The sequence below is a fragment of the Chelmon rostratus genome, chromosome 20 (genome assembly GCF_017976325.1).
Source record: "Chelmon rostratus isolate fCheRos1 chromosome 20, fCheRos1.pri, whole genome shotgun sequence".
Lineage (NCBI taxonomy): Eukaryota > Metazoa > Chordata > Actinopteri > Chaetodontiformes > Chaetodontidae > Chelmon > Chelmon rostratus.
In genome coordinates this window covers 7,116,448-7,144,323 of record NC_055677.1, presented here as the reverse complement: position 1 = coordinate 7,144,323, position 27,876 = coordinate 7,116,448, and the positions used below count along the sequence as shown (strand labels likewise).

The window sequence follows — 27,876 nt, the reverse complement described above, 5'->3', positions numbered from 1 at the left end:
GTGGGCGGGGGAGGTCAGTGGGCCTCACCGCGATCATCTCGCCCCTTTAGAGAGGAGGAGGAGGCTGTGTTAAGTAGGCCCATTCAGCTTGTTCAACCATCTCGCTGTGAAGGTTAACCACCCGCGCCACGGCCGACCTTGGCTAGGTAGACACGACTCTCCCTCTGGGCACTGGGTTCACTTCTCTCCCCAAAGACACGTATAGTACACTCGGCAAAACTCAGGGAGGCCCAGGCCGGGGTGGAGAACTACTGACTTAATGTGAGGAGACGAGGCGGGGCAGGCTGCTTCGGAACAAACTGTTCACTGCCTCCAGGCGCTGCAGTAAAGCTTTCAGGCAAACCGGGACTACAAGATGCATTATTCCGAATATGAGCACGCCATCTCTACTGATTTTTCTGCCATATTGCCTTTTCTTCAGCTCCGCTGAGCAGATAACAAACACCTCCAGGAGTAACTGTTCAAGCATGCTGCACAGAGATCCTTTAAACAGTTGTTATTTTGTCTAATGAGACTGAAACAAGCAGTCTTACACGTTCTGTACAGCAGGAATGACGAGACAACTCTGAGTGGAAATATCACTCTTTAATACCTCTTAGAAAAGAACATATATTAAAGAAAAGGCAGCCAACGGCTTCAGCTTGTCTCCAGTATTATTTTAAACGTCTTCACTGAGGAAGACTTATGGCTCAAGTTTTTATCTTAATAATTAACAATGAGGCCTTTGTTCAAGACACACCATCATATTATTTTAAAAACTGGAGTATAAATATTTTTGCTCGACTCCTGTGAGAATACATCAATGGCAGAATGCAGGCAGTCCACGTTCAGGGAGCCGTGTGAGAGGACGCCTCCTTGACTCATAATTCGTCTAGACATGACAGATTAACAGTTAGAGGCTCATTAGTCAGACGCTGTTGTAAGCACTGAGCAGAGAGATTTTCAGCTGGAGGATACAACTGGTAATTTATGCATCGGTCAAAGTGTCCACGAGCTGCACGGTGCTGTTCTTTAGCCGATCCCGACCTCGTTCTGCCAAATACAAAGGGGTGAATTTCAGTGTGTGGATAAACAAGAACCATGTCACAATTCACATTATTCTGCATGAGTATCCTCCAGTCCAGGCAGTGTGCTCGAGGCCCCGACGCTCTCAAGAAGTCCAGACCTCTAGGTGCTGTTGGCCTGCTCTTGTTCAAAAAGCGCCATGGCGAGATGTGAGCGTGAGCCCAGCCCCTCCAGGTTGCTGAGGACACAGCGGTGGTAGATGTCCTCGCTGAACCGCGGGTTGCACGCTCGCCGCACGTATTTCTGGATCAGCGCCGGCTCTACGGCTCTGAACACGTGTAGCCCGGAGTAGCGGACAAATATGTCGTACACGTCCATGCTTTCCAGCAGCTCCTCGTTGTCCAAGATGTCGGCAGCCATCTTGGTCCGTGCGGTCATGTAGTCCGCGTTGTAAAAGCAGGCCTCGTCAAAGACGTGGCGGTCGAAGTGGCCGTCTCGCAGTGACTCCGAGGCAAAAGAGGAGGAGGCGGCAGAGGGCTGCTGCTCGCGGTAGACGACGGCGGGGCTGTACTCTTGGAAGTGGATGGGGAAGAAGACCTGCCAGTTGCTGATGGCGTTCATCCTGCAGCGGTTCAGGAAGTCAGCGTTGACCTCTGTCCACACGCTGGCCAGGAAAAACAGCGTGTCCACCGGGTGCTTCTTGGAGATGATGTCCATCAGCTTGACCTGTGAGGGCACCTCCGTCTTTACGCTGATCCAGGGGATCTTCACGTCTCCGTATCGCTTCTCCACCTCCCCGATCATGGCCTTAATGCCAGCGAACACATCAGTCTGGCTGACTCGCTGTGCGTCAAAGGGATCATAGATGAACAGGAACGTGAGTAAAACATTGTCGTGGGTGTCCAAAGTGTTCATCACGTACATGTCGAGGAAGTTACCAACATAGTCCTGATCCTGGGCAGTGACGGGTAGGATGACCTGCACCCGTGTTGCCTCCGTCACATAGGGCATGGGGATGATCTCGACTGCACTTAGAGGGCGCAGCAAGTTCACCCGTTTGGCAATGACTTGACTGTGGCCTTTCTGGGTATAGGCCTCCAGCGCAAGATCCAGCACATACTCCATTCCACGCGTGGGATCGAAGCGTCGGTAGCCGTTGAGCAGACGCCGCTTGCGGAAGCGTAGCTGGGGCTGGTAGCGTTCATTCAGACGCTCCACGGCGATCTCCAGAATTGCGTTTACATCCGCACGGTCGGCCCCTCTCATCTCACACTTGGGGGAGCTGTCAATGCACGAGTAAATATGCTCTTCAGTGAAGTACTCCCAGTTTATGACCTCAAAGCGGGTTCTTGGCTTGAAGGGAGGGTTGATTCCGATAGGCCACGTGACTCCTGCCTTCCCCTCTGGTGTCAGGTCACTCAGGTTGTTGATCTGCATCTGATGAGTGCACACAAAAATCCATCAAATGTAAAAGCAAAGAGGGAACAACCTGTCTTAACTGTGTAAACATCTATCTGATTGCTCTGAAGTGTGGGGTATGTTTCATGGTAAGTCAAAACAGTGCTAATGAACTATCATTAGCACCTACTCTAATTACATAATGAGCATTTTCAGACAGATCATATTCACAAGATGATGACACTGGAATGTAACACTTCATGCCCCAGCAAAGCACCCAATCATTGGCTTTCTGACATGTTTAAATATTGTATCAGACAGGAATGTCTGCCTTGGCTTAAAAGGTGGGTGTGGTGGAGAGAAACTATATACATTCACACAGAACTCCATCAGCACCAAAACACCCAGCTGGCGCAGTCCCATCAGATATGAGTCACACAAACACACTCAAAGCTGTGTCAAGCGCTACAAACCTGCAGCTGCTGGATCTGTAGGTAAGTCCATTCCAGCTCAATCTGGCTGAAGCGTTTGTGTAGGCGGTACATGAGATTCGGTTCTGATATAGGGTGGACGGTGAAGGCATTCTTAAACTCTATGCTGTCTTCACGCTCCGGATCTGCATTTTTTCCAAGCTCAAAGTAGCGATATGTCATCTCCTGTGAGGCACAAACATTGACAGAGAGAAGGAATTTCAGTGTGGCTGATCCAGGTCAAATGTGCATTACATTTATGACACTGCTCTTCTGTTTCATGCGTATTTCTATTACTTTCCATGCATGTTTTTTTTTTTTTTTTTTTTTTACCTGGTGCACCTCCACACAGCTGAGACCCAGGTAGTCAATAATGCAGCGGCCCAGCCACTCGTCGGGTCTCACACTGAGGATGTCATTACGGCAGGTGTCGAGGTGGGGCTGCAGACGGGCCAGCAGACTGCGGGACAGCAGATAGCCATAGCCCCCGTGGCAGTAGCGTGCCTTCTCCTCTCCACCGATAAACTCCTCCGCCCTGCCCATGTACAGGTCCTGACCTGCACTGAGGTGGCCCACCAGCTCTGACAGACGGTCTGCTTGCATGTAGGTGTCATCCTGGGCCAAGAGGAACCAGTCGTAGTCCGAGCCGTAGTGCTGATGGAGGTGACGCACCGTCTCGTACATCAGCCACACTGGACGGTCGTCGCCGTGGGCAACCACAGTCATGCCGTGAGGCACCTTAGGGCTGCGCAGGCCTGTGAAGAAAAAGGTGCGGTGGAAGTGGTGGGCTACCGTGCGATTCACCGCCACGGCCAGCGTGTTGAGGGTGGCCCGGGAGGTCAGCACACCCACCAGCAGTCGCTCTCTGATGCCCAGTTCAGTGTGAATATATCGAGTTCTGGAGTAAAGATAAATGGAAAGAATGAAAAAACAGATGACATCAAAACAAACAGAACAGAGGTGATAGAGTTTCCATCACAAGAAATCTAGACTTTAATAGCCTCAAACGCATTTACATGAAGCTCTGGAACTATTTTAAGACAAACTTTAAAAGCATTAAAAGATCAAATAAATTATTATAATTATGTGAAGCTTTTTCCAGCCAACAATCAGCAGTGGGATTTGAAATAAGACACGAAAAGGAAGACGGAAACCTGCGGATCAGCAGGTCTGCTCTGCACATCTGAGCTACTTTACATCTATACAGAGAGATTTGACTGATGTAATCTCTGATCTACAGACCACATACACTGTACATCCCACTCATTTAGCTTATTGCAAGGGAGATTTAAATGTAAGCCTATTAAAAAGGAGAATTAGCAAATGTAAATCCTTTGGATTCAAATTGTCTCCAGTTTCTTAAAACAAATTACGGTAAGATATTAAGTCATAAGATGTAGTCCATCTTGCACAAATCTCTCTTTGAATTTGTTAAAAATGTCTGCAGATGTATGTTCTCGCAGAAAGCCCCCCTCTGTACCTCTGACACCACTCTGTATACAGTCTATAATCTGGAGATCACAGTTATTGTGGTGTTTGGGAACATGACAAAGACCTGACTTCCCCGCTCACCTGAGGACTTTCTTGTGCGGCTTGTTCGGGTCCTTGTGGTAGGGCACGATACGTGGCTGGAAGTCTTCGTCTCCAGCTCCGTCCCTCGAGTCCCTCTGGGCATCTCCTCTGCCCAGGAAAAGCCTCCCATTGCCCATTTCATCTCTGCAGGCGTCATCGGTATCCCCTTGAGTCCAGGACACCATTAAAAGGCTCAGACTACATCCCAACGACAGCCCGAGGATAAGGGGCAAAGCAGGCCTGAACACGGCCAGAAAGGAGGAAAGACGCATATCTGGCGGTTATGAGCTACACTTCATGAGGCTGTTCTGGAAACATTCACTATGTGCCAACTCTCCTGCCCTAGCTTAACACACTTTCGTCCAAAAAATATGCTATATCGAGGGAAATGCATTTGATGACACTGGCAGAAAATTCCCGTAAATGCAACATATTGTCGGCTTATCGAGTCCTTTCCGGTGAGGTAGTCGTTATAAAGTTTCTAATAAATCTTTCAAGCAAAGATTAGATATAGACGTTACCTAGTACCGTTAGAGCAAAAACTCACGGGTTTTGCAAATGCAAGAAATGCTGTTTTATCTTTAACCTAACAGCTGAAGATGCACAAATTCTAACCGTGCGGGTAACGGAATATACTAACGTTAGTTTGTCCTTATCGGAAAAAGAAATAATTGCAGATAGCTTCTTATTATTAACGTTTATTGCAGCTTAACTGTTAACAAACCAAGCAGGTTATGCTAGCCACTGTCATGATAACCATGGAACGTTAACGTTATTCTGCGCACTCATTGCCTTTTGAGCTAACGTTACGTTAATTAGCTTAACTAATTTTGGCTAGCAATAACGCTAATAGCCACTTCTAAAGTCAGCTAACTAATGTAGCAAGGCGCTAACGTTAAATGTCACCTGGTAATATCAGCAGTTTGAGTTTATGCTGATTTAGTTTGTCGCTAATTTCGAAAACAAAAATCGAAGCAGGTGGACTCAAAAGTTTTGATCGCAGTTTCGTTATCTGTCGGAAGAACAAACATCAAAGAGCAAGCTAATAAGCTAGCATCGCGTCCGCTGTTTTAGCGCTGATATATCGCTCCTCGGTCCATCTCCGCGAACGCTGACTTGAAGGCATAGATCCCATTTTTCATCGTTCATTCAGGTAAAAAGCCACCAGTCATAGCCGTGCATATGTCGTCCATTTTCTTCAGTTTGACGACTTCCTCAAAAATTGACTGCCACACACACAGTGTAGAAATACCGTCCCCCTCACTTCGTTTTCACCCTCATCATCACTGACTAAGCGAATGCTGCTGCAGCATCACCTCTGACTGACTCTAGGGACCCGTGTCTTTGCGATAAGGACTGCTTCAATCAGAATACCTCATACCGCAACAACAAAATACCACACTTCAAAGATCATATGATTAGAGTAGACCTGTGTCAAAATATGGATTTTTGTGATAGTGTGAAAAAGATGCATTTAGAGACCTTATCAGTATGGATACACCCTAGAAAAGGTGATCATCTCTCCAACACACCAGCCTTTTATTGTGATGTCAGGTTTATTAACTTAGCTCTTGTCCAGTTAGTCCCAGCAATAATAACGTTATTTAATTTTAAATCTTCCACTGTTTTAGAAGTAAGGGGACATTTTACTGCAGTCCCACGAGAAGGGGAGGGTACATCGATTCTCACCGCCCTCTTTGACCATATATGGTCCGTCTGGCGGTTTTGCGATCGGCTAGGAACATCCACCCGGCGAAGAGTGGACACGAGACATCGGTGTGCTCCCGAGACCAGTAATTCGTTTTCAAGGTAAGGAAGATTTTCACGGTGCCTGACAACTATGGCTCAAATGGATAACACACACGGGTTTCTGTCAAAATAAATGTTGGCTCGAAAAAGACTCTTTAGCCGCCTTCAGACCTTGTAGCTAGTTGGGCCTTGCGTCAAGTTAGCTTTAGCGGCTCAGGCCTGTCAGTTGTAGTAGCTAGCTACCCTTGTTAGCTTAGCTAGAGAGCTAACGCAGTCAATGGCTAGTTTATCAAAATTGATATATTTATCCTATATATGACATTCCGTCGTAATTAGCTAACACGACTGTTTGAGTGCTGTCGTCGGCTAATCCCCTGTGAAGTGACAAATGTGCTTTTCATATTAGCGGCATCAGCTACTGTTAGCAACAGCTGGGCCATCAGGCTTTATAATGTGAAGAGCCCAACGTGCAAGCAGGTGGGATTGTAAGGGACCAGAATGCGGTCTTGGTTAGCATTACCACCATCATCATTAACGCTCGTCAGGCCGAAACGTTGACCGTGTTAGGCCTTTTTTGACACGGGTAGGTCTACCTTAAAATTAACTGTTGATTGAAGCTGTACCGTGAGTTAAGCTACCGGCACATTTCTGGCTCTGGCTAATCGGCGGGTGTTACACTCATAACGCCACTTTTACCCCAATTCAAGCTCGGATAATTTTTGACTGGTATATGAAAGTCTTCTCAAAATGATATGAAATCCTGGAACAACTGAGAATGTGGGCATTATAAAGTTTTTTTCTGATTTAAGGTATTGCTGAAGAATAAGATTGTTCTGAATGTTATTTTTATTTCCTGCTGTTAAATAGCCTTACACAGCCATGCCATCCGACTTAGCCAAGAAGAAGGCAGCGAAGAAGAAGGAAGCTGCTAAAGCTCGCCAGCGTACCAAAAAAAATGATGATTTAAATGAGGAGAGTGAACAACCAGAGACCCAGCGAAATGGAGCAGAGAGCAATGGTGAGAGGAGGACTCATCTGTAAAGAAATGTTTAGGCTTGGTTGTGATTTATTAGGTCTGTATCAGTGCTGACATCAATTCTTGTCTCCACACTACACTTGAACTTGCCATTCTGTCAAATAAATTCGTGTATAGCCTGAAATGTTAGCGTAATAGTTAACATGATTTTGTATTAACAGGTATTGCCAGTTTGACAAAGGAGCTGGATGAATTTGAGCTGGCAAAGACTGAGGCGCGGGCAGTGACAGGCGTTTTGGCCTCACACCCCAACAGCACTGATGTCCACATTAGCAGTTTGTCGCTCACCTTCCATGGCCAAGAGCTTCTAGCAGACACCAGCCTGGAGCTCAACTCAGGCAGACGCTATGGCCTCATTGGCCTTAACGGCACAGGTAAATGGTCTCTCATAGTATGTGAAGTAAGGACTTTAAGCAGGGATGTTAGAGGGACGGCTATGGTGTCTGAAATATTCCAATGGGATGCTGTAGTAGTGGAAATCAAATATCACTTAGCAGCATTTACTTACAATGGCTACTTCTATAATTACCTGCTAGCTTTTTTTGATGTATTGTTGGTTATGGCAAACCAGTTGTCCTCCCGTAGTGGACAGTCAGGCTACAACTTCAGGAAGTGTCAATAGTCTTGTCTATGCACATAGTGGAACTTTTTTTTTTTTTTTTTAACCCCCCCATGAACATCATAGCTATCTCTTCTCTACTTCAAATCCCTATTATGGCCTGTACATTTCTGAGGACCTGATGCAATTTTCTGTTTTGCTCTTTCATGAACTGGGACATCCTGGAAGCTACACTCCTTTAACACAAAGATCAGCACTTACCTACAATATTCATTAACTACACTCACACCTGTTTCACATACACATTTGAAAATGTATAGCCGTTCCCTCAAGTAGAAGTGGGATGAATGTTGCACAGAATGGATTTTTGATGATGAGCATTGTTCATTTTCTTCTCTACTTGTATCTGCCAGGAAAATCCATGCTGTTGTCAGCCATTGGGCATCGTGAGGTTCCAATTCCAGAGCACATCGATATTTACCACTTGACCCGGGAGATGGCTCCCAGTGACAAGACAGCGCTGCAATGTGTCATGGAGGTGGATGAACAGAGGATTATGCTGGAGAAGGAGGCAGAGAGACTTGCCCATGAGGACTGTGAGTCATATGTGATGTATTATACAATAACTGCAACTGCAGAGGGGAAACTTGTTGTCAGAGGCAATATAGTTGAGAGACGGCAAACAGAATGCCTAAACAAAACACACCCTATTTTGAGTGTAGCTGACTTGATCAAAAAGACTAGCAGCAGAGAGGAAAACTGTCATACATACAGTTGTGCTTACAGGAAATGAAAACTACATGCCTTTCTCTCACCCCTTCATAGCCGAGTGTGAGAAGCTGATGGAGCTGTATGAGCGTCTGGAAGAGCTGGACGCAGACAAGGCAGAGGTGCGAGCCTCTCGGATCCTCCACGGTTTGGGTTTCACCACTGCTATGCAGCAAAAGAAACTGAAGGACTTCAGTGGAGGATGGAGGATGCGTGTTGCTCTGGCCAGGTAAAGAAAAAGCACTCAGTATTACACCATTCATTGACATGATGTGATACATCCTTTGTCTCAGCGTAGGTTTGAATATGAACAGTCAAGTTCTCCAGTTCCAAGTTCTGCGGCATTCAAATTGAGTAGCAGTGCTTCTCCTGTTTAGATTTTAGTATGGTGTGTTTTTTTTTTTTTTTGTCTGCTTGTTAGGTTTTTCTGAATGATAAATAAAAAAACATCTGTGTATGAAATGGTGCCAGGCATGACTTTAAATTTGTATTTGCTCCATTCTGCATTTTGAATACTGTATCCAGTTCTAACTGTGTATAACCCACTTGATGCTACGTTTAGCTCTTTTTTTTTTTTTTTTTTTTTTAAGTTTAGCTTAAGTTTTTGGTCATACATGACGAGCAACAAGCATGGAAGAGTTGTCGGCCTTCCTGAATAGAAATTGTAAAACTGATACTGTTTAGTCAACCATTAATTTGAGAAACACAAGAGGATAATATAATATGAAATAGTTGTTAAAACTTTTAATTGTGAAAGTTAATCTAAATGAACTGCTAATGACTATCCTCTGTTTGCTCAGAGCCCTGTTCATCAAGCCCTTCATGCTGTTGCTGGATGAGCCCACTAACCACTTGGATCTGGATGCTTGTGTGTGGTTGGAGGAGGAGCTCAAGTCGTAAGTTCACCTCCCAGTTCATCCATGAAATGAGTCCAAACAGCTGATATGTATTGCTCATCCTGCTTGTTGTTGTCAGGTTCAAGCGAATCCTTGTGCTCATCTCACATTCTCAAGACTTCCTGAACGGTGTCTGCACCAACATCATCCACCTGCATCAGAGAAAACTGAAATACTACACGGTGAGAACACTAGGCTGACACCAGTGCTGGTGCTTTAAAGTAAAATTAAGAAGTCCAGTACAAGAAAGGAAAGTGGCCTTAGCATACCTTGGAACATCTTAAAAACAGTATCTAAAATGGACTCTGCCATATGTGATCCCATTACGCTAAATAAGGAAACTGGGGGCAGGCTGTGTCTAATTGTGTCAGTGTGCCGCCCTGATGGATGACCATGCAAATCTATTTTTATTTTAAGGGTAACTATGACCAGTATGTGAAGACCAGAGAGGAGCTGGAAGAGAACCAGATGAAGCGCTTCAACTGGGAACAGGACCAGATAGCACACATGAAGGTAAATGAGAGCCGCCATGTGGTGGAAAGTTTTCACTGCACAGAAGAGACAGTTCAGAACAGAATCTTTGAAGTCCATGTCTAGGGCCCTCCAAACAGAAATGTGTCATACATAACCTCCCTCTGTAGTTGTTATTGCCAAGCTAACTCATCTGAGGTTAGCTTTGGACAAGATTTAGTAAACTGTAAGCATTCTCTGATGCCATTAAGTTGTTAGATAGGCAAAGAAAGTATTGTCAAGTCAGTGTTTTAGGCAAGGTTTACTAATTAGTGCGGCTATTGTGTAGTCTTTCACAAACTAAATTGATCACATGTCAGGATCTGGGTGGCATACCAGCTCAGCCATACAATTTTTTTTTTAAGTAGTCTCATTACACTGTTCTGGCACTAGCCAAATCAAGATGTGCACTCATTGTTCTTTTTACATCCCTCTCCTCTAGAATTACATTGCCAGGTTTGGTCACGGCTCTGCAAAGCTGGCACGACAGGCACAGAGCAAAGAGAAGACGCTGCAGAAGATGGTGGCATCTGGCTTGACTGAAAAAGTTGTGAATGACAAGGTACTGTGACAATGCGGATCACTGAAGTGGTTGAATTTTTAGGAATTGTGGCCATGTTAAATTACTGTCATGGTACTAATACCTGCCTCTGTCTCCCACAGACTCTGTCATTTTATTTTCCTCCCTGTGGGAAGATTCCTCCTCCTGTTATCATGGTTCAGAACGTGAGCTTCAAGTACAGTGACAGCACAGTAAGTATAGTTAATATTGCAGCATGGCCAGGGCTTTGTTCACTTAAATATACATACATTTCTCAGTCTCATCTGCTAATTTTTCCTACAGCCGCACATATATAAAAATCTGGAGTTTGGTATTGACTTGGACACACGAGTGGCTCTGGTGGGACCCAATGGAGCAGGGAAGTCCACACTGCTAAAGCTGCTGATGGGAGAGGTAGGTACAGTATATTTCCCCATTATCCCACAACAATGTGCACTTCAGAGTATTCAAGTTTATTCTTTTCTCTTCATAGCTCCTACCCACCGATGGCATGATCCGCAAACATTCTCATGTCAAGATTGGCAGATATCACCAGGTAAAATACCGAGCCCCTTTACGGCACATCCGTACGCCCGCATAATTCAAAAGTGCTACGAGTGTCACCCCTTTAACATCCTCAAAAATTATTCTCTTCTAGCATCTGACAGAACAGCTGGAGCTTGACCTGTCTCCTTTGGAGTACATGATGAAGTGTTTCCCTGAGATCAAAGAAAAAGAGGAGATGAGGAAAATCATTGGTCGCTACGGGCTGACGGGAAAACAGCAGGTAGGACGGGGATACTCTTGCAGATGATGCAAAATGGGGGGGAAAGTGCAAAAGGTTTTTTTTTTTTCTTTTTCTTTTTCTTTTTTCTTTGTCTACAACTGTTTCTAAATTGACACCTGGCATGTCTTCCAGGTCAGCCCAATCAGGAACTTGTCAGATGGTCAGAAGTGCCGGGTGTGTTTTGCCTGGCTGGCCTGGCAGAACCCTCACATGCTGTTTCTTGACGAGCCCACCAATCACTTGGATATCGAGACCATTGACGCATTGGCAGAAGCCGTCAACGAGTTTGACGGCGGCATGATGCTAGTTAGCCACGACTTCAGGTTAATTCAACAGGTATATATTTGTTACTCAATAGATTCATTTGACTTTTGGTTGGAAATGTCAGTGTAAACCAAGGAATTTACTAAACCAGTTGTTGCTAGCACCATTCTAATTATCTCTTTTTCTCTAGGTGGCTCAGGAGATCTGGGTGTGCGAGAATCAAACCATCACAAAGTGGAACAGGGACATCCTGGCATACAAGGAGCACTTGAAATCAAAGATTGAAAAGCAAGCGCATGACATCTAAAGAAACTTCACACTCTGAGCCACTCCTTTATCTTGCATCATGGATTTGACCTGCAAGCTCCCGAGGGGACGAGCAGGGTTCGCATTGCCGGAAATGTTCCAAGTAGAACTGAAACAATCTGTTATGCATCTTATTGGACACGTCTCTTGTACATGTTTTACTGTATTTCCATCTCAGTTTGACAGTGCCGCACCATGCTGAAACCAACCCAATCCCCACCCACCCCATCACCTCAGGCTGCACTCTGATTGGCTGATTCACCTGAAGCATCTCAGTGCATTTTGGAATGCATTCCATTGTGCTGTCTTCATAGAAAACTTTTATTTTTCAAATGTTCTGTTTTATCCCAAAATGTATGCAGCAGCTTTTAGGTCATATTTTATGATATTTAAAAGTTCACTTTTTTTTCTGTGTAAAAGAGCAGTTCGGCCTTATTTAACAATGTAATGCAATAAAGATTTGTCTGAATAAACAGAACATTAAAAACAGCATATTTAGGTTGAGAAGACTTTATTGTTTTCAACTTAACGAATACAGTACTCGTATCCAAAAATCACAAGCTGTTAGGGAAAATAAACTATTTTACATCTCTGTAAACAAGAGGACAAAACTTGAAGTCATAAAGAAGTTGCTTTGGATTCTGGCTTTTTGAGCCCCATGGCTGCATAGATCTCACCTCATCCTACAGCCGCTACACTACACTGTATGCTAATCACCCTGTCTTCCATGTAGCTGAAAATGGCTGGACTGTCCAAATAAATATTGGCATTTCTTGGCATAACTAACACTAATAGAAGAAGGTAAGCAATTCAATTCATAGAAACTATAAACTGAATCCATTGCATCTCCAGGATGCATTTAAAAAGGGGAAAAAAAATGTGTTTTTAGGTGACTCATGGGTTACTGTGAACTAACATCCATAGAGGTGACATCATAAGTTATAAAAATCTTCATTATGAGCTGTCAGCTGTGTTCATGTCTAACTGGAATGGTGTCAACACAAATGGTACGACTGCATTTTCGCTATCACCATCACAAAAAAAAACAAACTTCCGCTTCTCATAATTTCAACGAAGAAATTGAAAATATTCTATCATGTTAATTCTTTGACATCTGTGACATGTGCCATAACTACACGAAATCGGTTTCTCAATTAAACATTTCATGTTATAATGACAGGCCTTGTTAAGAAACAGTTCCCATTATGACCAATTGGTGTGTTATAATAAAACACTTCCATGTTGGTAATGTAATATCATACATCTAGACATCGGACATCTTTCTTTTTTTGTCATGGTGGCAACAACACCCTGTCGCACAAAAGCGCCCTGGCTATTCTTTTCATTTTTATGGATTTAGAGCCATACTAATTATCATAAACTAACAGGAACATCTCTTGTCTTTGGGAGCAGAAATTATATTACGACTGTCCAAGATGATAAACATACGAATTTCAGTTTATTCTGACATCTGCAGCAGTAGTTGCTGCAAGATTAACAGTGCTAAAAGAAAAACACTGGACCTACTTCTAATAAACATCTGAGGGGAGTAGTATGAAGCAAGTTTGACAAAACCTAAAACCCAAATCAGAGATGAAGCAAGCGGGGAAAAAATGACTTCCTGCATCACCAACTGAATGTAAGTTCCTGTGAAACAGAACCACAATGTGATGCTTAAATGTGCGCAGCTGTAATTACACAGCTTCTTTCACAGACATTAATGTACGGCTCAGCAAGTTAAACGTGTTCCCTTATCTCAGAATCTGTATCGCTCATGGACAATATTGTCAGGAAAAGAATTAGCTAGAGGGCACCGCTTTTTATAGCCAATTTAAATCCAGGCCAGCAGGTTAGGCATGCAGCATAAGCTATTGTGGCCATCTAGCCAGGTTAAAAGACAGCCACCTTTGTGACATTGAAAACTCTGGCTTTAGGCTCATCATACCTCGCTAAAGGCTGACGTGAACGTGACATGAATACAGCTCAAGACTCAGTGTTAGTTTTAATAATACTGGAAGACATTATTTGTCTTCACATCCTCCCAAAACATGTCTGCAACCTTATTTGGTTGAACTGACCGTTTGTTATCTAGGTTTTCATTTAATGTCTACATATATCAGTCTGTTAGTCATTACGGACTGAAAATACATGCTGTGTTATAAGTTAATGTCCAACAATTACTCCTACCTATAAGGCTGCACATAAAAGCTTTAAAGCTGTAAAGTTTGTCAGGTGGAGTTTTCCAGAGACAACAGGGCTGCAGTGTATGCAAGTAAATACAGATTGATTATATATACGTAAACGTTAGAGATGGCCTAGTTTTTAAACACGAGGCTCCCGATTAAGGTTTCAACTTGGCAGCGTGCCTGATTGACAGATTAGCGGCACTAGCTACAGTTAAAACAGTGCAAGTAGGAGGAGTGTTTCGGTTATGTTGTTTTTCAGAGTATCGTGCTGGCAGCATGTGTCAGGGGCTACAAGGGGGGGCCGCAGCGTTCAGAGGCGCGCTCAGGTGCGGTATGTGTGGACCAACCGAGGGTATCCGTGCTCACTGGGCTTCCCACTCCTCGTCTGAGACCTCGTCAGGGGGAACGGTGCGAGTGTTGCTTGCGCGAATGCTGCTGATGTTGGTGAAAGAGAGGAGGTTCGCGATACCCATCAGACTCACACCGGTGCCGTCCAGATTCACCTGAGCCAGATGCATGTTTTTCAAGAACTTCAAACCTGAGGAAAACATAGCAAAATGCAAAGAGATTGTTTACTCGAGCGAGAAAAGATTACATTCGTCTGTTGTGGTGGAGCCAGTGACTTTAGAGTTGAACCTTACCGCGGTCTGTGATCCGCGTACGGCTGAGATTAAGTTTAACAAGCTGATGGCAGCAGATCAGACCCCTCCACACTACTGTGTCTCCCACCTGAGTGCTGGCTAACCCCAACACCTAAAAGACACCAGAAAAACACCATTAGCATCAGCAAAATATAATGTACATAAAATGACAGAAATTCAGATACCATAACTTGTACTGAAACCTTTTTATTAACAATGCACGTATAGATGGAGACTGTTTTCAATCTGTCCTCCATAATTGCTTGAAAAAGACTTCTTTTGAAGAATCCAAAGTACTATCAAATCCTATTTATAAATAACGAAATAGTATATTGCATGAAAGATGACAATAAGATTTTTTATATAACTTTTAACCCCTGGCTACCCCCCCTCTTTCCCAACACATAAGCCCGGCTTATGAAAGAGGGTAAGCACCACTTTTAACCCTGAATTAATGAGGACTGCACTGCAGCAGCATTCAACCTGAGCTAGGAGCAACAGTTTCAATCCCAGCAACTATCCAAACAAGTAGTCAGGGCCATTTAGGAATACAGTGTAAAATTCTTAAACATACATATCCTGGATAATTGCTGAACAGTAGGTAAATAAAGTCAGTGTTAAATTAGATGTGAGTTTACCTATGTTCATTATAACATGGTTAAGCATTTACAGAACAGCACATATTGTTTTTCTACCATTTCTTAGTTTGCAAGGCAACTGGCAGAAGGACAAATACACAAATGTCACCATTAAACCCACCTGGAGGTGCGGCAGACAGGTGATGAGTTTGGCCACTCCTCGGCTCGTGACTGCCGTTCGGTCCAAACAGAGCTCCTGCAGCTCCTGCAGGCCACGCAGAGAGGGAAGCGCTGCATCTGTCACCTGAGTGTTGCTAAGCGACAGCTTCTTCAACCTACACAAAGCACACACGGTACTCTGTCAACATCCCGGCTGTAATACACTGGAACAACTGCAAATTATTGTACAGCACAATAAAACAGCTGAGCGACCTGGTCATGGTGGAGAGCTGGCTGACTCCCTGATCTGTGACTTGTGTGTAGTCTGTCAGGTCCAGCTCTGAGAGCAGAGACAGTCTGGAGAGGAATGACAGCCCGCTGTCTGTCACAGAGTGGCGTCCAGGGAGTGTCAGCTGGTTCAACTTTAGACCTGGGAGGAAAGTAGAAACCTCTCTTAAGAGTTTGACTTACAACAGACTTGGACTGTTTTGTGTCCGTCCGCCTGCTCATGTTTGAATGTTCCTTTCCATTTACGCACCTGAGATGATCTGCAGGGCTTGATTGCCGTCCACTACAGGGATTCCTGCCAAACTTAGCGAAGACAGGGCCGGGTGGGAGGCAAGGTGCTCCAGTGAGCTTTCTGTCACACCGGTCCCATCTAGGTTGAGAGTCTGCAGGCTGGACATCTCTGCCAAAGCTGACACATCCCCGACCTGGCAGAACAAGATCCATCAAGACAAGACATACCAGGATAGAATGATGAAATGAGAACATTGTTCAAGGCTGGCTGTTCTGTCAGTTAAGATGCCAGATGAGCTGTTAGAGCTGAAGTACCTTCGTCTGCTTGATGCTGAGGAGACGCAGTTGTGGCACACAGGTGGGCAGGACTACCAGTGTGGCTTCAGTCACAGCCGTCTGGTTCAGGCTGAGCTGAGAGAGGCAGGACGGAGCCGACTGAAGATACAGAACCATCCCAGCATCAGTCACTTTGGTCTGGTCCAGGGACAGGAAACACAGGTTCTTTAAACCTTGCAGACACAGAGAGGAAAATAACATGTTGATACGTGGCAAAGCTCATGAACACTACATACAAGTACTTAGCTTGCACTTAGGAGCTTATGTTGGGATCTGGAGTTCTTGCTCGTAATTGCAATTACATGCCTGTCAAGTAACTTTTCATAAGACAGTTTGCAGAAAGCCTGACCTGTGATATGCTGCAGACAGGAGTCGGTCAGTTTGCTACAGGAGGTCAGGTTGAGGTACTGGAGTTTGACCAGGCTGGACAGGACTGACAGCCCAGAGTCTATACAAAACAAGTTCAGGAGATTACAATGAAACAGCGCAGACGCTGACCAAACACATTGCAAAACTGATATCTGAAAAGCCTAGAAACTCCATCCTGAGATAAAAATCAATACCCGTGATGAGAGGTGAGTTGACCAGACTCAGATGCTTCAGTGCTGTGAAGGCGCGTAACTGCCGCAGGAGCTCATTGGTGGAGTAAGGGTAGCAGTTCAGGACAAACTTCTGCAACGGGCAGCCAAAGAAGAGCTCCAGGGTTCGTGGACGTAGGAGCCTCTCGCGGGACATGTGGTTGAGCAGAAGCTCTGCTAGCTCCGGGGTGAGGCATGCCAGACTGCTGCTGTACTGCATGCTGGGAGCTGAGAGGATGAGGGCACAGAATGGCAACAGTGAGTCAGCGAAGCAATGAGACACATTTCCTGGAAAATCTGAGCCTTACAACTGAGTATGTTACACCGTCTCTTACCAGTCATGAGGTGGACAGTTGCTCGGGTGGCCAAGGCACATAGGGACGGCACGCTGGGTGTCCTGAAGGGTCTTTTAGGTGGTGACGGTTGTCCCTGGGAGGCACGGGGGTCCTGTGCAGCTCTTTGAAGACGCTCCACTGCAGCCAGACCTGCAGCTACAGGCGCCACCCGACCTCCCGCATCCTCTGGCTCTGCTGGGTCCTCTTCTGGAGCCTCCCTGGAACCAAATTTTATCACATTTACTTTGATAACAATTATCAATTACTTTCATTAACAATTTATCTGTCAAATTTTATGATTAGCTGTTACAAAAAAATGCCCATCACAGTTTTTGAATTGATTCTTTAGAAGTAGCTGCGAAGTACTTAAAAATCAGCTGCAGGAAAATATTTAAACTGTAAAAAATAGAATGTTTTACCAATGTACATGCATTACAGTTCTAACATTATGTTGGTACTATTCTACCATTCTGTCTAGACACCCACCTGAGTCGATTGCCTTGCTCTGGCCAGTGGTGCCTGGGCTCAAATTCTCCTCTGAACCTATTCTCCGGGAAGAAAGGCAGCCTCGGCATTCCTGCAAAAATTACACAAGTGACAACTGTAATCCATAAGGAGATTCACCAAGCTGACACTCAGAGTAGCCACTGACATCAAAACCAGCCCATATATGTACAGTATACGTCACTTCTTGAGCGTTTGTCTGGTCCTGCTGTCTAAAAATGTAAAAAAAAAAAGTTGCATTTTTATATCTCACACCTCTAATCAACATCTTCTGCTCTCAGTCTTCGATTCTTCTCTCTCTAGCGTCAACTGGGATTGAGCTCTTCTCACTCTCTGGTACACATTCAGAATACTATATCACTACCACATGCTGCAAAAGCTTGAATATGATTGGCTGACTGGCCATAAGCTTTCAGAGAACTCAATTCTCACTGCTGGGGCTCAGTAGTTTTGACCCCGTGTGCTGTATGTTTGACAGAAAGGGGCATTCACCTACATGTTTCCTAATCCTAATCTTTCTCACATATGACACACATTAGTAGGGCAGTAGGTCTAATGATCTGTATTCAGGAAAACCTGTGCAACATAAAACTGAATGCAAGTTACTCCAACAGCTGAAAGTGAGAGGCCAGGGTCATCTGTTTCTGGCGTGGGAGAACAAAAAGTTCCACGTGGGTGAACAAATGGAGGCATGTGGAGGCAGGAAAGGAGGGGGGGAGCAAGGAAAATGTAGGTCAAAGGAGGGATGAGGTGTCTGCTGCAACCCCAGACACAGGGAGCAGTACCGTTAAGCACGTCAGGTGGCTCGTCCTCTCCTTCTTGCTCATCATCAACTTCTATGCCAGCAGCTTCCTCAGCGTTACCAGGAACCAATCTCTGGCCTCGTCCTGTTGAGCAGCACAAGGAATGTTATCTAATGACTAAACAGCTCTTTAAATAAAGCTTAAATATGTTCAACATTCTGGGTTGTTGAAATAAACAAACCAACAGGGTTGCAATGTGGAAGAAGCTATTTCAGGAGTAAAAATGCCATTTATTTTCCATGTAAGGTGATTCACGGTTGGAGCATTATCATGGCTTGGATTGACACAACACTCTGTTTGAATTATCAGAACAAAACATGAACAACTGCTTTAGGAAGTATGTGGTTTCTTGATACAAATGTAAAAGCCTGTGTACACATAAAAACGCAAGGTGAGTAGTTGACTATGACTCCCAGGTTCCATTTCTGCAAGAAACATCCAATCACTGTTCTTAAAATTCTGTGAGGAGCGCAGCTAATAGCGAGCAGAAGCCAAAGGTTATACTTAAACTGAAAACACAATCTCCACCTTTTAACTTGTGGGTCAATTTTGGATGAAACAAGCAACTATGGCCCTGTGTTTTTTGTCTCAATGGCAACAACGAAACGTTTTGAATATTGGCCTCTGATTGGCTTGTTCTCCACAATAACACTAACTAATGGTCATATCATTAACCTGTAGTATTGGAGCACCATCCAGCACAGTCCTATCTTTGCTGAGTAGCACTGTGGAAATCATTAAAACAAACATTTGAAATAGGAATTCAGGACAGCAGCAGCTCCTTCCACTTTGCAACTCTAGAAATAACTTGTGTAGGCTGCTTCAGTAGCACAACCATACACAAAAAACATGTTTCGATGAATAAACATTTGTGAGGTACAAAACCAATTCCAAACAAGTTGAGATGCCGTGTAAAGAAATCAAACAGAATGCTATAACTTGTGAATCCTTTTTAACATATACTCAAACGAAAAACAGCACAAAGACAATACATTTAATGGTTTACTTCATCAACGTCATTGATTTTTGTAAATATCTGCTTATTCTGAATTTGATGCTGCAACACATTTCAAAGAGGTTGGGATAGGAGAGCAACAAAAGACTGGGAAAGTTGTGGGATGCTCCAAAAACACCAGTTTAGAACTGTACATGGTTCATTGGTAATAGGTGATAGACACTTACCCCAGAAGTGAGACGGCCCAGACAGTGAAGGACCAACCCCAGGTATCCCCGCATAATTCACTGCCTCTTCCCACAGCTGGTTGGGTAGTGGTGGAGGAGGTACAACAGGGTCCTGCCCTCCAGGCCCCTCCAGGTTAGGGATATGTGGCTGAGGAGACACATCACACTCAGGCGGCTCATTCTGTCCCGCTGCTGGTGGATCTGCAGGACTCTGTGCGTCCTGAGGCGTCTCCGGAGGAGTGGTCTGAATACACAGTGCAGCGTTGGGTGTGAGGCCGAGAGAGTGCAGTGAACAAGCAAGCTCTGCCTCCCCAAAACGTTTCCGTGGGAAACCCTGTAGGAGGGAGAAGGAGGGTAGGGAGGGGTGACGTCCGGCGATGTGCTCCACGACGCTGCGCAGAGGAGCGTCAGCTGGGAAGCGTTCACGCATGGACTCACCGGACGGCAGCCGAATCTGCAGCAGGAAACATGGGGTTTAAACAACTGTATCTGCTTCACGCACGCACAGACATGTGAACTGTTCACAGCCTCACCATGAGGACGCAGTTGTTATCGACATTAGTCTGAATCTTTCCTCCAAGCTTTTGCCCTTGAGCACTGGGAGGAGACATCTCTGTGGCGGGGCTGGTCTGGACCTTCTCCTGCAGGCTCCTCCGGTCCTCAGCTATCCGCTTCAACACCAACTCACGCTCCTGGCAGACCAAGACATAAGATAAGATGTTCTGTTATGAAAAATCAGTAAACTGGCTTAAAAGATTTTGTTCTTTGCGTGATAACTGGCAGAGTCCAGCTGAGCTGGCACCATTCAGCACTAGAAGATATTCTTCTCAGTACCGCTGACCTGTTTCTTTTTTCTTCTCTCTGCTCGGGCCTCCTGAGCAACACGCTGTCTCTGCTGCTCTTCAAAGTCACTCTTGTCCTGTTTGATGCGGGACTCGACTGGTAGTGGGTCTGGGGACTGTGATGGTCTCAGCACCAATGACGGGGGCACTTTTAAAATAAAAAACAAATCATACACTTACTCCTGCACCCTAAACCATTCATTTTATATTAGCTTCAGTTTTCAGACCCAGAAACCCCATCCACTATTTATACCATCTATGGTTATACCTCTGCTGTCAGAAGGAGATGCTTGCGTCTCTGAGGTGCTCGCTGCCTCTTTGGGTGGGTTGAAAGCAGAAAATGCTGTCTCAGCTGGCTGTGATGACTGCTTGACCAACCTGTGCCGTGGATACTGACCCTGTAAGAGCCTGTCAGCATATGAGAGAGGAACAGAGCAGGAATTAACTGAGAGGCGTGTTTTTGTTTTGTTTTTAGAAACTACAGGGACATTATGTTAGCCTTTAGCGAATGCTAACTAGTCAAAATTCAAGATAAAAGCAGTTACAACTCACCACTCGGCTGCATCTGGCACAGAAAAATGGCCCGCCTGTATAGCTGCCTGGATCTGTTCCTCTGTGAATCCCATCTCACTGAGGATGAGGAATAACTCCCCAATAGTCTGCAAAACAAGCAAATCAAATAGGCATCAAAAAGTCGTGTAAACAATGCCTAATCTTTGTGGTTGTTTTTTTCCTTATCAGTGATAGCACAAACAGTGGCTGCACAGTTTATCTGGCTTATAATGTCCTGATGTCTCAAATAGCTTTCCAAGGAATTTTTCTGCACACATTGAAGCTTTCTTTATTGTTACCATGAGTTTTCAATCAGGTTAACACACATTTTAGGCTTCTTTTTAATTTGCTCTTTGTTTATATTCAAGTGTTATTACTGCTTTGTTTGACCTGCCATGTGCTGTTTGAGGGGATGCCAATACCACAGCCAGTTAAACATATTTAGCTAATTATCCAGTATTTTTAATATCCAAGCACATCTTCCACCTTACATTACAACATATACAATTATCTCTTAATTTACAGTACAATACAGAGCACATCACAATTGTAAACTGCATATTTAGTGCATATTAGTTACTATTGTTTTACAAGTTAGATCTGTTTTAATGTTCAACGACTGCAAGCAAACGGGGTTATTTTCACAGGTACGTTAACTGTTTCAGCATTGACCATATTTAATTGTCTTTGTCCTGACGGACCTGCACTGTCGCCTTTAAACTCTCCTTTTCTAAGTCACTGTTAGTTCACAAAGTTTTTAATCTCAGTCTATCAAGATAAGAGCATTCATTCATAGTTAAGTCGGCGAGTTTAAACAAACAGATCACAAGCTAGCCTACAGCTAACGCTATGTGTGTTGTTGTGCCTCTGGTACAGTGAGGGCTGTCAACAAACAACGTTAGCATGAAGACAGTTATAGCTAGCCGACGGAGAACGGTGGCGAGGCTAAAGCTAAAGCAGCTAGCAAGCTAACATTTGTGTGCAGTGCAGTGTCATGTCAAACGCAGCTTTGCTTCTTACCGGAGAGGCAGCAGAACTCATGCCGTTGTTTCTACGTTAATGCAGGTTTAGATCAAAGTGAAACTAATATTAATTAGCAACTTTGTTGACTTCCTGGTTGGGTCTAGTGCGCAGCTTGCTACGCTAGCAACACTGACCTCTCCTCCTTTCACTTGTAGATTGACAGAATATCAACAAGAAACCAGCCTATCAACACTGCGGACAGCCGAGATTTTCCTCCAGCGGCGTACAAATCCAGTCTACTTCTCAGTGATTGACAGACCCAAACCCCAACCGCCACCCGCATAATAATCTAAATCATCTATGACTAAACATAACTGTGCAATATGTGGAGATTGCGTTGGTTTAGGCATAGTTTAGAAGTAAATGCTGCTGGACAGGCTAGGCTAAGAGTGACAGTGAAAATTATCGGTTAAACCTCCCAAACACGTGACTTAGGCAAGGTTGTCGCAAAATTAAGAGAGAATTTAAAATAAAAAGAAAGGATGGAGGACACAAAAAAGAGAGGACAGATCTGCATGAACGATAATTATTATATTTAACAGGTGTAACGCCCGGCGTCAGTAGCAGCAAACCACCAGTAGGGGTCACTCTGTTTTTACTGATGTGACCTTTGCACCATGCACGCTGCAAACTTTATTGTTCAGCCACAGTTGTCAGTCTACGTATATGTGCACATGGAAGCTGAAGGCAGATACAAAATCATTTTTTAAGTAAAATGAAAGATTCTCCTTGAGTGCCATTCTTATGATGTTATCTGACTTTAGAAAATTAATCAAAATGGTATATATATATGTACATTTACATATTAGGCACTACAGGAATATTAGTTGATGCTGTTTGTGATAATGAATGTCACTGAGTGAGATAACTGAACAGGGAACAATAGATAGACTTCACAAAAGTATCAAGTACCTGAAGAACTACATAAACCATATATTTGATATATATGTCATATATACGCATATTTCCCTTTTTAATTTCACACGCATGTACGCACACCCACACACATACCCCTTCTTTATTAATATATATACGATTAGATATGTAACATAGATAAATACATATAAATCCAACTACCTAAAAATTAATGTGTGCAAGAAGTTTGCTATTTGCTATTGATAGACCCATTTGTTTAGATTTTTCTCTGATGGAGTAAAAAAATGTACATTTACTATTATACTGTTTAAGAATGTTACTTATGCTGTGCACTGTTTGTTTAAAAGTAATTATAGGCATGAAGAATACGATAATTAGATATGTACTGGGGTTACTGTATGATCTGTGCTGATGGGCATGGTTGATTTAATTTGCAAGGGGGGCCTACATCAAAAATATAGTGCTGGACTCCTTTTAATCCCTCATTTCTCCTGCTCCCTATGCAGTGTGTATCTGTCAGTCTACATCAGATTAATACCTATTGCCAAGTGTGTGTGTTTGTGTCAATTCTGAGATAAGAAACAGGAAGGAGTAGGGCAGACAAGGTTAAAGAAAAAGGAAAAAAAGAGGCAGTTTATGTGGTCATCATCATCATTCAAACACAAGGCTGGCAACAAGAGGGCAGTCAGCAGAGGCAAGTACATCCAAAGAGGGAGCCAGAGTGTGAGCCAGTGGACTGGTATAATGCGTTTAGGTGGCTAATCAGGGGAAATGAGGAGTAGGTGTGCAAACAGGTGATGGCCAGCTGACTACAGAGCAGCAGGAAGTTGAGGACTACTGCTGGTCAAGAAGGGAATGACAGGGTTTGGAAGGCATCAATAATGGCTGGAGAATGTGGAAATATTTTGAAACTGTTTTAAATGCTTAATTTTGAGACGTGCACCATTTCAGCACAACACTGACAAAGTGACAAAGATCAGCCGCTAAAGCAGGACCTTAAGGCTGAAGTTTTCTGGGGGGGATAGTTTGATACTCTCCTTTTTCCTTTTATACTCTCCTTTTTCCTTTTATTCTTAACAGTGCCATGACAACAGGCCAAACTCCATCTGCTGAAGATTGTGTGATGCAATTGAAGGCTTCATAGCAGGCGCCAAATGGATCATTTTGGATGTTTTGTCAATAAAATATTGTATTTCCTAAGGGTCTACTTTGACTTGATTTGTTTTATGATGATGTTGATAATAGTGATAGTAATGTTGTCAGTCCACTGTGGATAGTAAACTGAGATTTGCTGGGATGAACACCTGCACTTGTAATGGCTACTTGCTTTTGTTAATTAAAAAAATATATATCACATTTTCAGGACTTCACTGCAATGGCGTCACTGATGAAAAATATTTGATGTTTTTCTGCTTATGTCGTCGTAGGTCATGTGCATCACAACGGAACGACGCCTTCCGTCCGGCTTTCATCAGAAATATGATTCATCATTTACGCAGGCGCAGCAATTTCTGTCTGGAGCAAAATGGTGACAAGTTCCAAGAAATTAACGACTAAAAACCGGCTCATCAATCTTGATTTCAAAATAAAAGCATAAAATGGCGTTTGAAAGAAGTCAGTGTCGTTGTCGTGCCGTAATGTGGTGTTTTGGTATCTTTTTTTTAAATTTTGAGCTCATTCCTAAAGATGCTATTATGTTTCCGCCGTGGTAAATGCACACATTTGCCTAAACCTGTCACAAAGTGTTTTTATTTTAATTTCCTACCGGAAGTGAATATGTTTCCACTGTGACGTTTTGACACCGGTTGAGCGGAGCAAGTCATTCAGAGTTTGAGGTGAGTACCAGGCACCGGTGAGTAAATAAGCCAGAATGTGTGCGTGTGAGTGGAAGCCGCGGAAGCATTTTACTGTATGAAAACCGCGTCTTGGCTTTGAACCATCATTATTTTGAAGGTCATGAACGGACTTTTCCTGTGAAGAGAGGCGGCGGCATTGACAGGGTGCAACTGCCACACATACACTGGAAGTGACCGCGGCTGCTGGCGGTGGGCGACTTCGCTTTGTTCCTCGGCTTGTTAACCAGGTAATGGAGGCGGGCAAAGTCCTGTAAATGTTTTCGGACACACAGTTTTGTTGTGGTTTAAGCCTCTTCACAGGCTGGTGGTGGCACGTTAACGATAGTGTCAAGTGTTCCGCATCCTAGCAAGCTAACGGTCACTCCTCCTGACAGTAGCCTCAGTGAAAATGTGATGGTCATGTTCAGGAGTTTGCTGGGAGGCTTCATATGAGCTCCGTGTGTTTTTGTCTTGTGCCTTTCATAAATAAAGCCAGGGCAGTGTTGAGCCTGGGGATGTGGTCAGCTTTACTCATTCATTCATAATTCATTCATTGCTCAGTGGAACAGCAGCAGCATGTCTTTTGGTTTCTGAGGTCATAGGGTGACTTAATTATGAAGATCTGCCAGTGGCAGGTAGTTCAATATAAATGTGAATATGAAGATGAATCTTTGCTCCTGCACATAGTCTACAAAGTGCATGGATTATTAACAGTTTACCTGTTTCCTTTATGCTGTAGTGGGAAAAAAAGATGCATTGGAGGTCAAAAAATCATCTTCAGATTCCTTGTTTTCTTCAATATTCAGATGTTCCGTTTACAATAATATAAACCGGAGAAAAATAGCAAATTCTCACATTTGAGAAGCAGAAATGGTAGTCATTTTTGATTACTAAGTGACAGTCAATTACCAAAATAGTTTTGTCAGTTAATCAATTAATTAATTGACCAGTTGTTTCCGCACTGGATGAAATCTATCCCAGTATAACCCATCAGTCCCAACAAGAAACCCCAGTTTTCATCCCATTGACCTCCATTTGAGTTTTTTTGTTCTGTGTTCTATTGTTGTTCTATTGGGTCATAGCTTTGGAGATACAAGTGGAGCGAGACACGCTAATGAGCTGCCACAATTTAGCATTATATTGTGGTGTCCACATTGAGACAAATGGCTTTAACAGTTTACTTAAGCCCAGTAAAATTATTATTATTTAGTGGCTTTCCAGGATTTTTATTTTTCTTCTTCTTCTTCTTTGGTAGGGGGGAGGTTTGGCATTTTGTCCCCTGACTTTGGGGGCGGCTCCTCACAGGCAGAGAAATATGGACTGAAGCTAAAGTAGATTTTAGCTTTTTCAGATTAGACGTTTTGATCTGTCAAATGCAGTTGAGATTAATAACATTAATTGCTGCACTGGAATGATTCCTGGAAGGGAGCCATGGTTTTTGTTATTAATTCCACCTGTGCTTTTCCTGCTGTGACAAGTCTGCTCTGAAAAAGGTCCACAGCACGAGTCTGATTCTGGGAAGAAAATGAAAACTGGTGATGCTCATGAAGGAAACACGTCGGTCAAATCTCACATATGAAAAAACTTCCCTTGGGGTCACTGTGAATACATCAGTGGAGGTTTGTTTATTGCAAGTGTTGTCTTGCATTTTTCATTCGCACAACAGAAACTGGCGAGTAAAGTCAACCTGGTTTTGTGTGTTACTAGTCTCCCTTGTTGCTGGTTGATAAAAATGCACTTTGTACATGGGGAAGATTGTGAACCACACCCTAATCTATCATCAAAATTGTATACATTAATCCATATCAATTGATTAATCATTTTAGCATTTATTTGTGCCATTTGATCCATTTGAAACCCCCTGGAGGACCCCCACCCCCCCAGGTACCTACACCCCATTTGGGAACGATTGTTTATTAGGGCCTGTCCATTGGCACTGGACAGGCTGATCCATCCATCCATCAAACCATCCAACGTTCCCACATTCCACGTTAAACTTGCCTGAGAAGGAACATCTCCAGAGTCAGGTCAAAGGTCACTCCAGGCAGGCTGCGGTGACGTCCGATTGGCTTCATCATCATTCAGGGACATGTTTAAATAGCCTCTGCTGCCATTGCCAGAAATAGCAGATCACCAGTTTCAATCATCCCGTGTCTGTTTTTCAACAAGCAGCCTCCATGATAATAACTAGCTGGCTACCCACAACTATTGCACATTGCAATAGTAAACAGCACTAAAGAGGGCGCTGCTTTCAAATGTCATCAACTCAGGCAAGCGCATCATCAGTTAAAGACACCTTCAGGTGGGTAGCCCTGTTGCAATGGAGGTGTGAATTGCCACACTGTACTGACACACCGAGTCAAGCCAAGCCAGCACATGTGTATGTCACATGGCTCATAGATGTCAGGACATGCCCTCTGGCAGGATGGAGGAAGGATGTGTCTCGTCTGCTGACTCGCCAGTATCCTCTCTGCGTGCACTGCAGTTTATTTGAGCAGATATTTTACTTTGATGTAGAATCAAGACGTAGGATAATGCGCTTATCTTTTCCTAGAGATTCTTACATCTAAGTAAATGAAACCAACGTGAAGACTTCAAGGACTCATATATAAGCGGAATCTGAAATGTTTGTCCCAGTGAATCTGACCTTGTTCGATCTTTGGGGGAAAAAAAAAAAAACACACTCTCAAATTCCAGCGCATTTCAGCTTTCGTTTTGTCGTATAATCCTGCACGGTGCTTGAACACATCAGATGGATCCATCTTATCTGTGTGATCACACTCTCGGCTTCTATTTGTTTTCCTTCGCCTCAGTGGAACACGTCAAACAGACTTATTGTAAACTGATTTGTGACAACAGCGGAGTGTTTTGCCGGAGAAAACAATGCCAAAGCACAAACAGTTGAGCAGAGCGTCTCCACATTCCTGCAGTGAATTGCTGGGTCATGCAGAAGACGAGGAAGGAAAAGAGGTAGATAATACGGCTTTTTTTTTTTCCATGGCCTCTCGGCTCTTCGTGTTTGTTTTACCTTCCCCTCTGAAGATAAACCGACTCAGCATTTTGTCA

The 27,876-nt window shown here is 43.8% G+C and overlaps 4 protein-coding genes across 8 annotated transcripts in view; 2 read left to right on the top strand and 2 right to left on the bottom strand.

Moving 5' to 3' along the window:
* Window positions 1–566: 566 nt before the first annotated feature.
* chpf2 (chondroitin polymerizing factor 2) lies at window positions 567–5,714 on the bottom strand. Its single transcript, XM_041961884.1, has 4 exons — window positions 4,446–5,714; window positions 3,207–3,771; window positions 2,877–3,059; window positions 567–2,442 (listed from the first exon to the last, which is right to left on the bottom strand). The coding sequence occupies exons 1-4, from the start codon at window positions 4,715–4,717 to the stop codon at window positions 1,168–1,170; spliced, it is 2,295 nt and encodes a 764-aa protein (XP_041817818.1). The 5' UTR covers window positions 4,718–5,714; the 3' UTR covers window positions 567–1,167.
* Window positions 5,715–6,177: 463 nt separating this feature from the next.
* On the top strand, window positions 6,178–12,362 carry abcf2b (ATP-binding cassette, sub-family F (GCN20), member 2b). The gene is made up of 15 exons (XM_041961496.1): window positions 6,178–6,254; window positions 7,062–7,212; window positions 7,392–7,604; window positions 8,203–8,385; window positions 8,615–8,786; window positions 9,358–9,453; window positions 9,533–9,635; window positions 9,871–9,966; window positions 10,406–10,525; window positions 10,627–10,716; window positions 10,808–10,918; window positions 10,998–11,060; window positions 11,163–11,291; window positions 11,424–11,627; window positions 11,746–12,362. The coding sequence occupies exons 2-15, from the start codon at window positions 7,074–7,076 to the stop codon at window positions 11,860–11,862; spliced, it is 1,836 nt and encodes a 611-aa protein (XP_041817430.1). The 5' UTR covers window positions 6,178–6,254; window positions 7,062–7,073; the 3' UTR covers window positions 11,863–12,362.
* si:ch73-173p19.1 lies at window positions 12,343–22,233 on the bottom strand. The gene is made up of 17 exons (XM_041961495.1): window positions 22,097–22,233; window positions 21,077–21,183; window positions 20,793–20,932; window positions 20,524–20,672; window positions 20,216–20,374; window positions 19,683–20,136; window positions 18,483–18,584; window positions 17,680–17,770; window positions 17,194–17,411; window positions 16,844–17,086; window positions 16,630–16,728; window positions 16,260–16,453; window positions 15,964–16,138; window positions 15,699–15,855; window positions 15,448–15,601; window positions 14,689–14,800; window positions 12,343–14,585 (listed from the first exon to the last, which is right to left on the bottom strand). Exons 1-17 carry the CDS (start codon window positions 22,115–22,117, stop codon window positions 14,410–14,412), a joined length of 2,751 nt encoding a protein of 916 aa, XP_041817429.1. The 5' UTR covers window positions 22,118–22,233; the 3' UTR covers window positions 12,343–14,409.
* A 2,695-nt stretch (window positions 22,234–24,928) lies between these two features.
* The window catches only part of slc4a2b (solute carrier family 4 member 2b), a 39,442-nt gene continuing 36,494 nt past the window's right edge, over window positions 24,929–27,876 (top strand). For all 5 annotated transcript variants that reach the window (XM_041961890.1, XM_041961889.1, XM_041961888.1 and 2 more), the window contains exon 1: window positions 24,929–25,058. The gene's annotated coding sequence lies outside the window, so the exon portion shown is untranslated. The remainder of the gene's footprint in view (window positions 25,059–27,876) is intronic.

Coding starts and splice junctions, on each gene's coding strand:
- abcf2b (XM_041961496.1), top strand. CDS start 7,074: ATGCCATCCGACTTAGCCAAGAAGAAGGCAGCGAAGAAGAAGGAAGCT. Junction 9,967..10,405: donor ACCAGATAGCACACATGAAG/GTAAATGAGAGC, acceptor CCTCTCCTCTAG/AATTACATTGCCAGGTTTGG. Junction 11,628..11,745: donor ACTTCAGGTTAATTCAACAG/GTATATATTTGT, acceptor CTTTTTCTCTAG/GTGGCTCAGGAGATCTGGGT.
- si:ch73-173p19.1 (XM_041961495.1), bottom strand. CDS start 22,117: ATGAGTTCTGCTGCCTCTCCG. Junction 20,375..20,523: donor AGAGAAGAAAAAAGAAACAG/GTCAGCGGTACT, acceptor TTGGTCTGCCAG/GAGCGTGAGTTGGTGTTGAA. Junction 14,586..14,688: donor TACGCGGATCACAGACCGCG/GTAAGGTTCAAC, acceptor TGTTTTCCTCAG/GTTTGAAGTTCTTGAAAAAC.
- chpf2 (XM_041961884.1), bottom strand. CDS start 4,717: ATGCGTCTTTCCTCCTTTCTGGCCGTGTTCAGGCCTGCTTTGCCCCTT. Junction 3,060..3,206: donor GCTGTGTGGAGGTGCACCAG/GTAAAAAAAAAA, acceptor TGTGCCTCACAG/GAGATGACATATCGCTACTT. Junction 2,443..2,876: donor TACAGATCCAGCAGCTGCAG/GTTTGTAGCGCT, acceptor TGCACTCATCAG/ATGCAGATCAACAACCTGAG.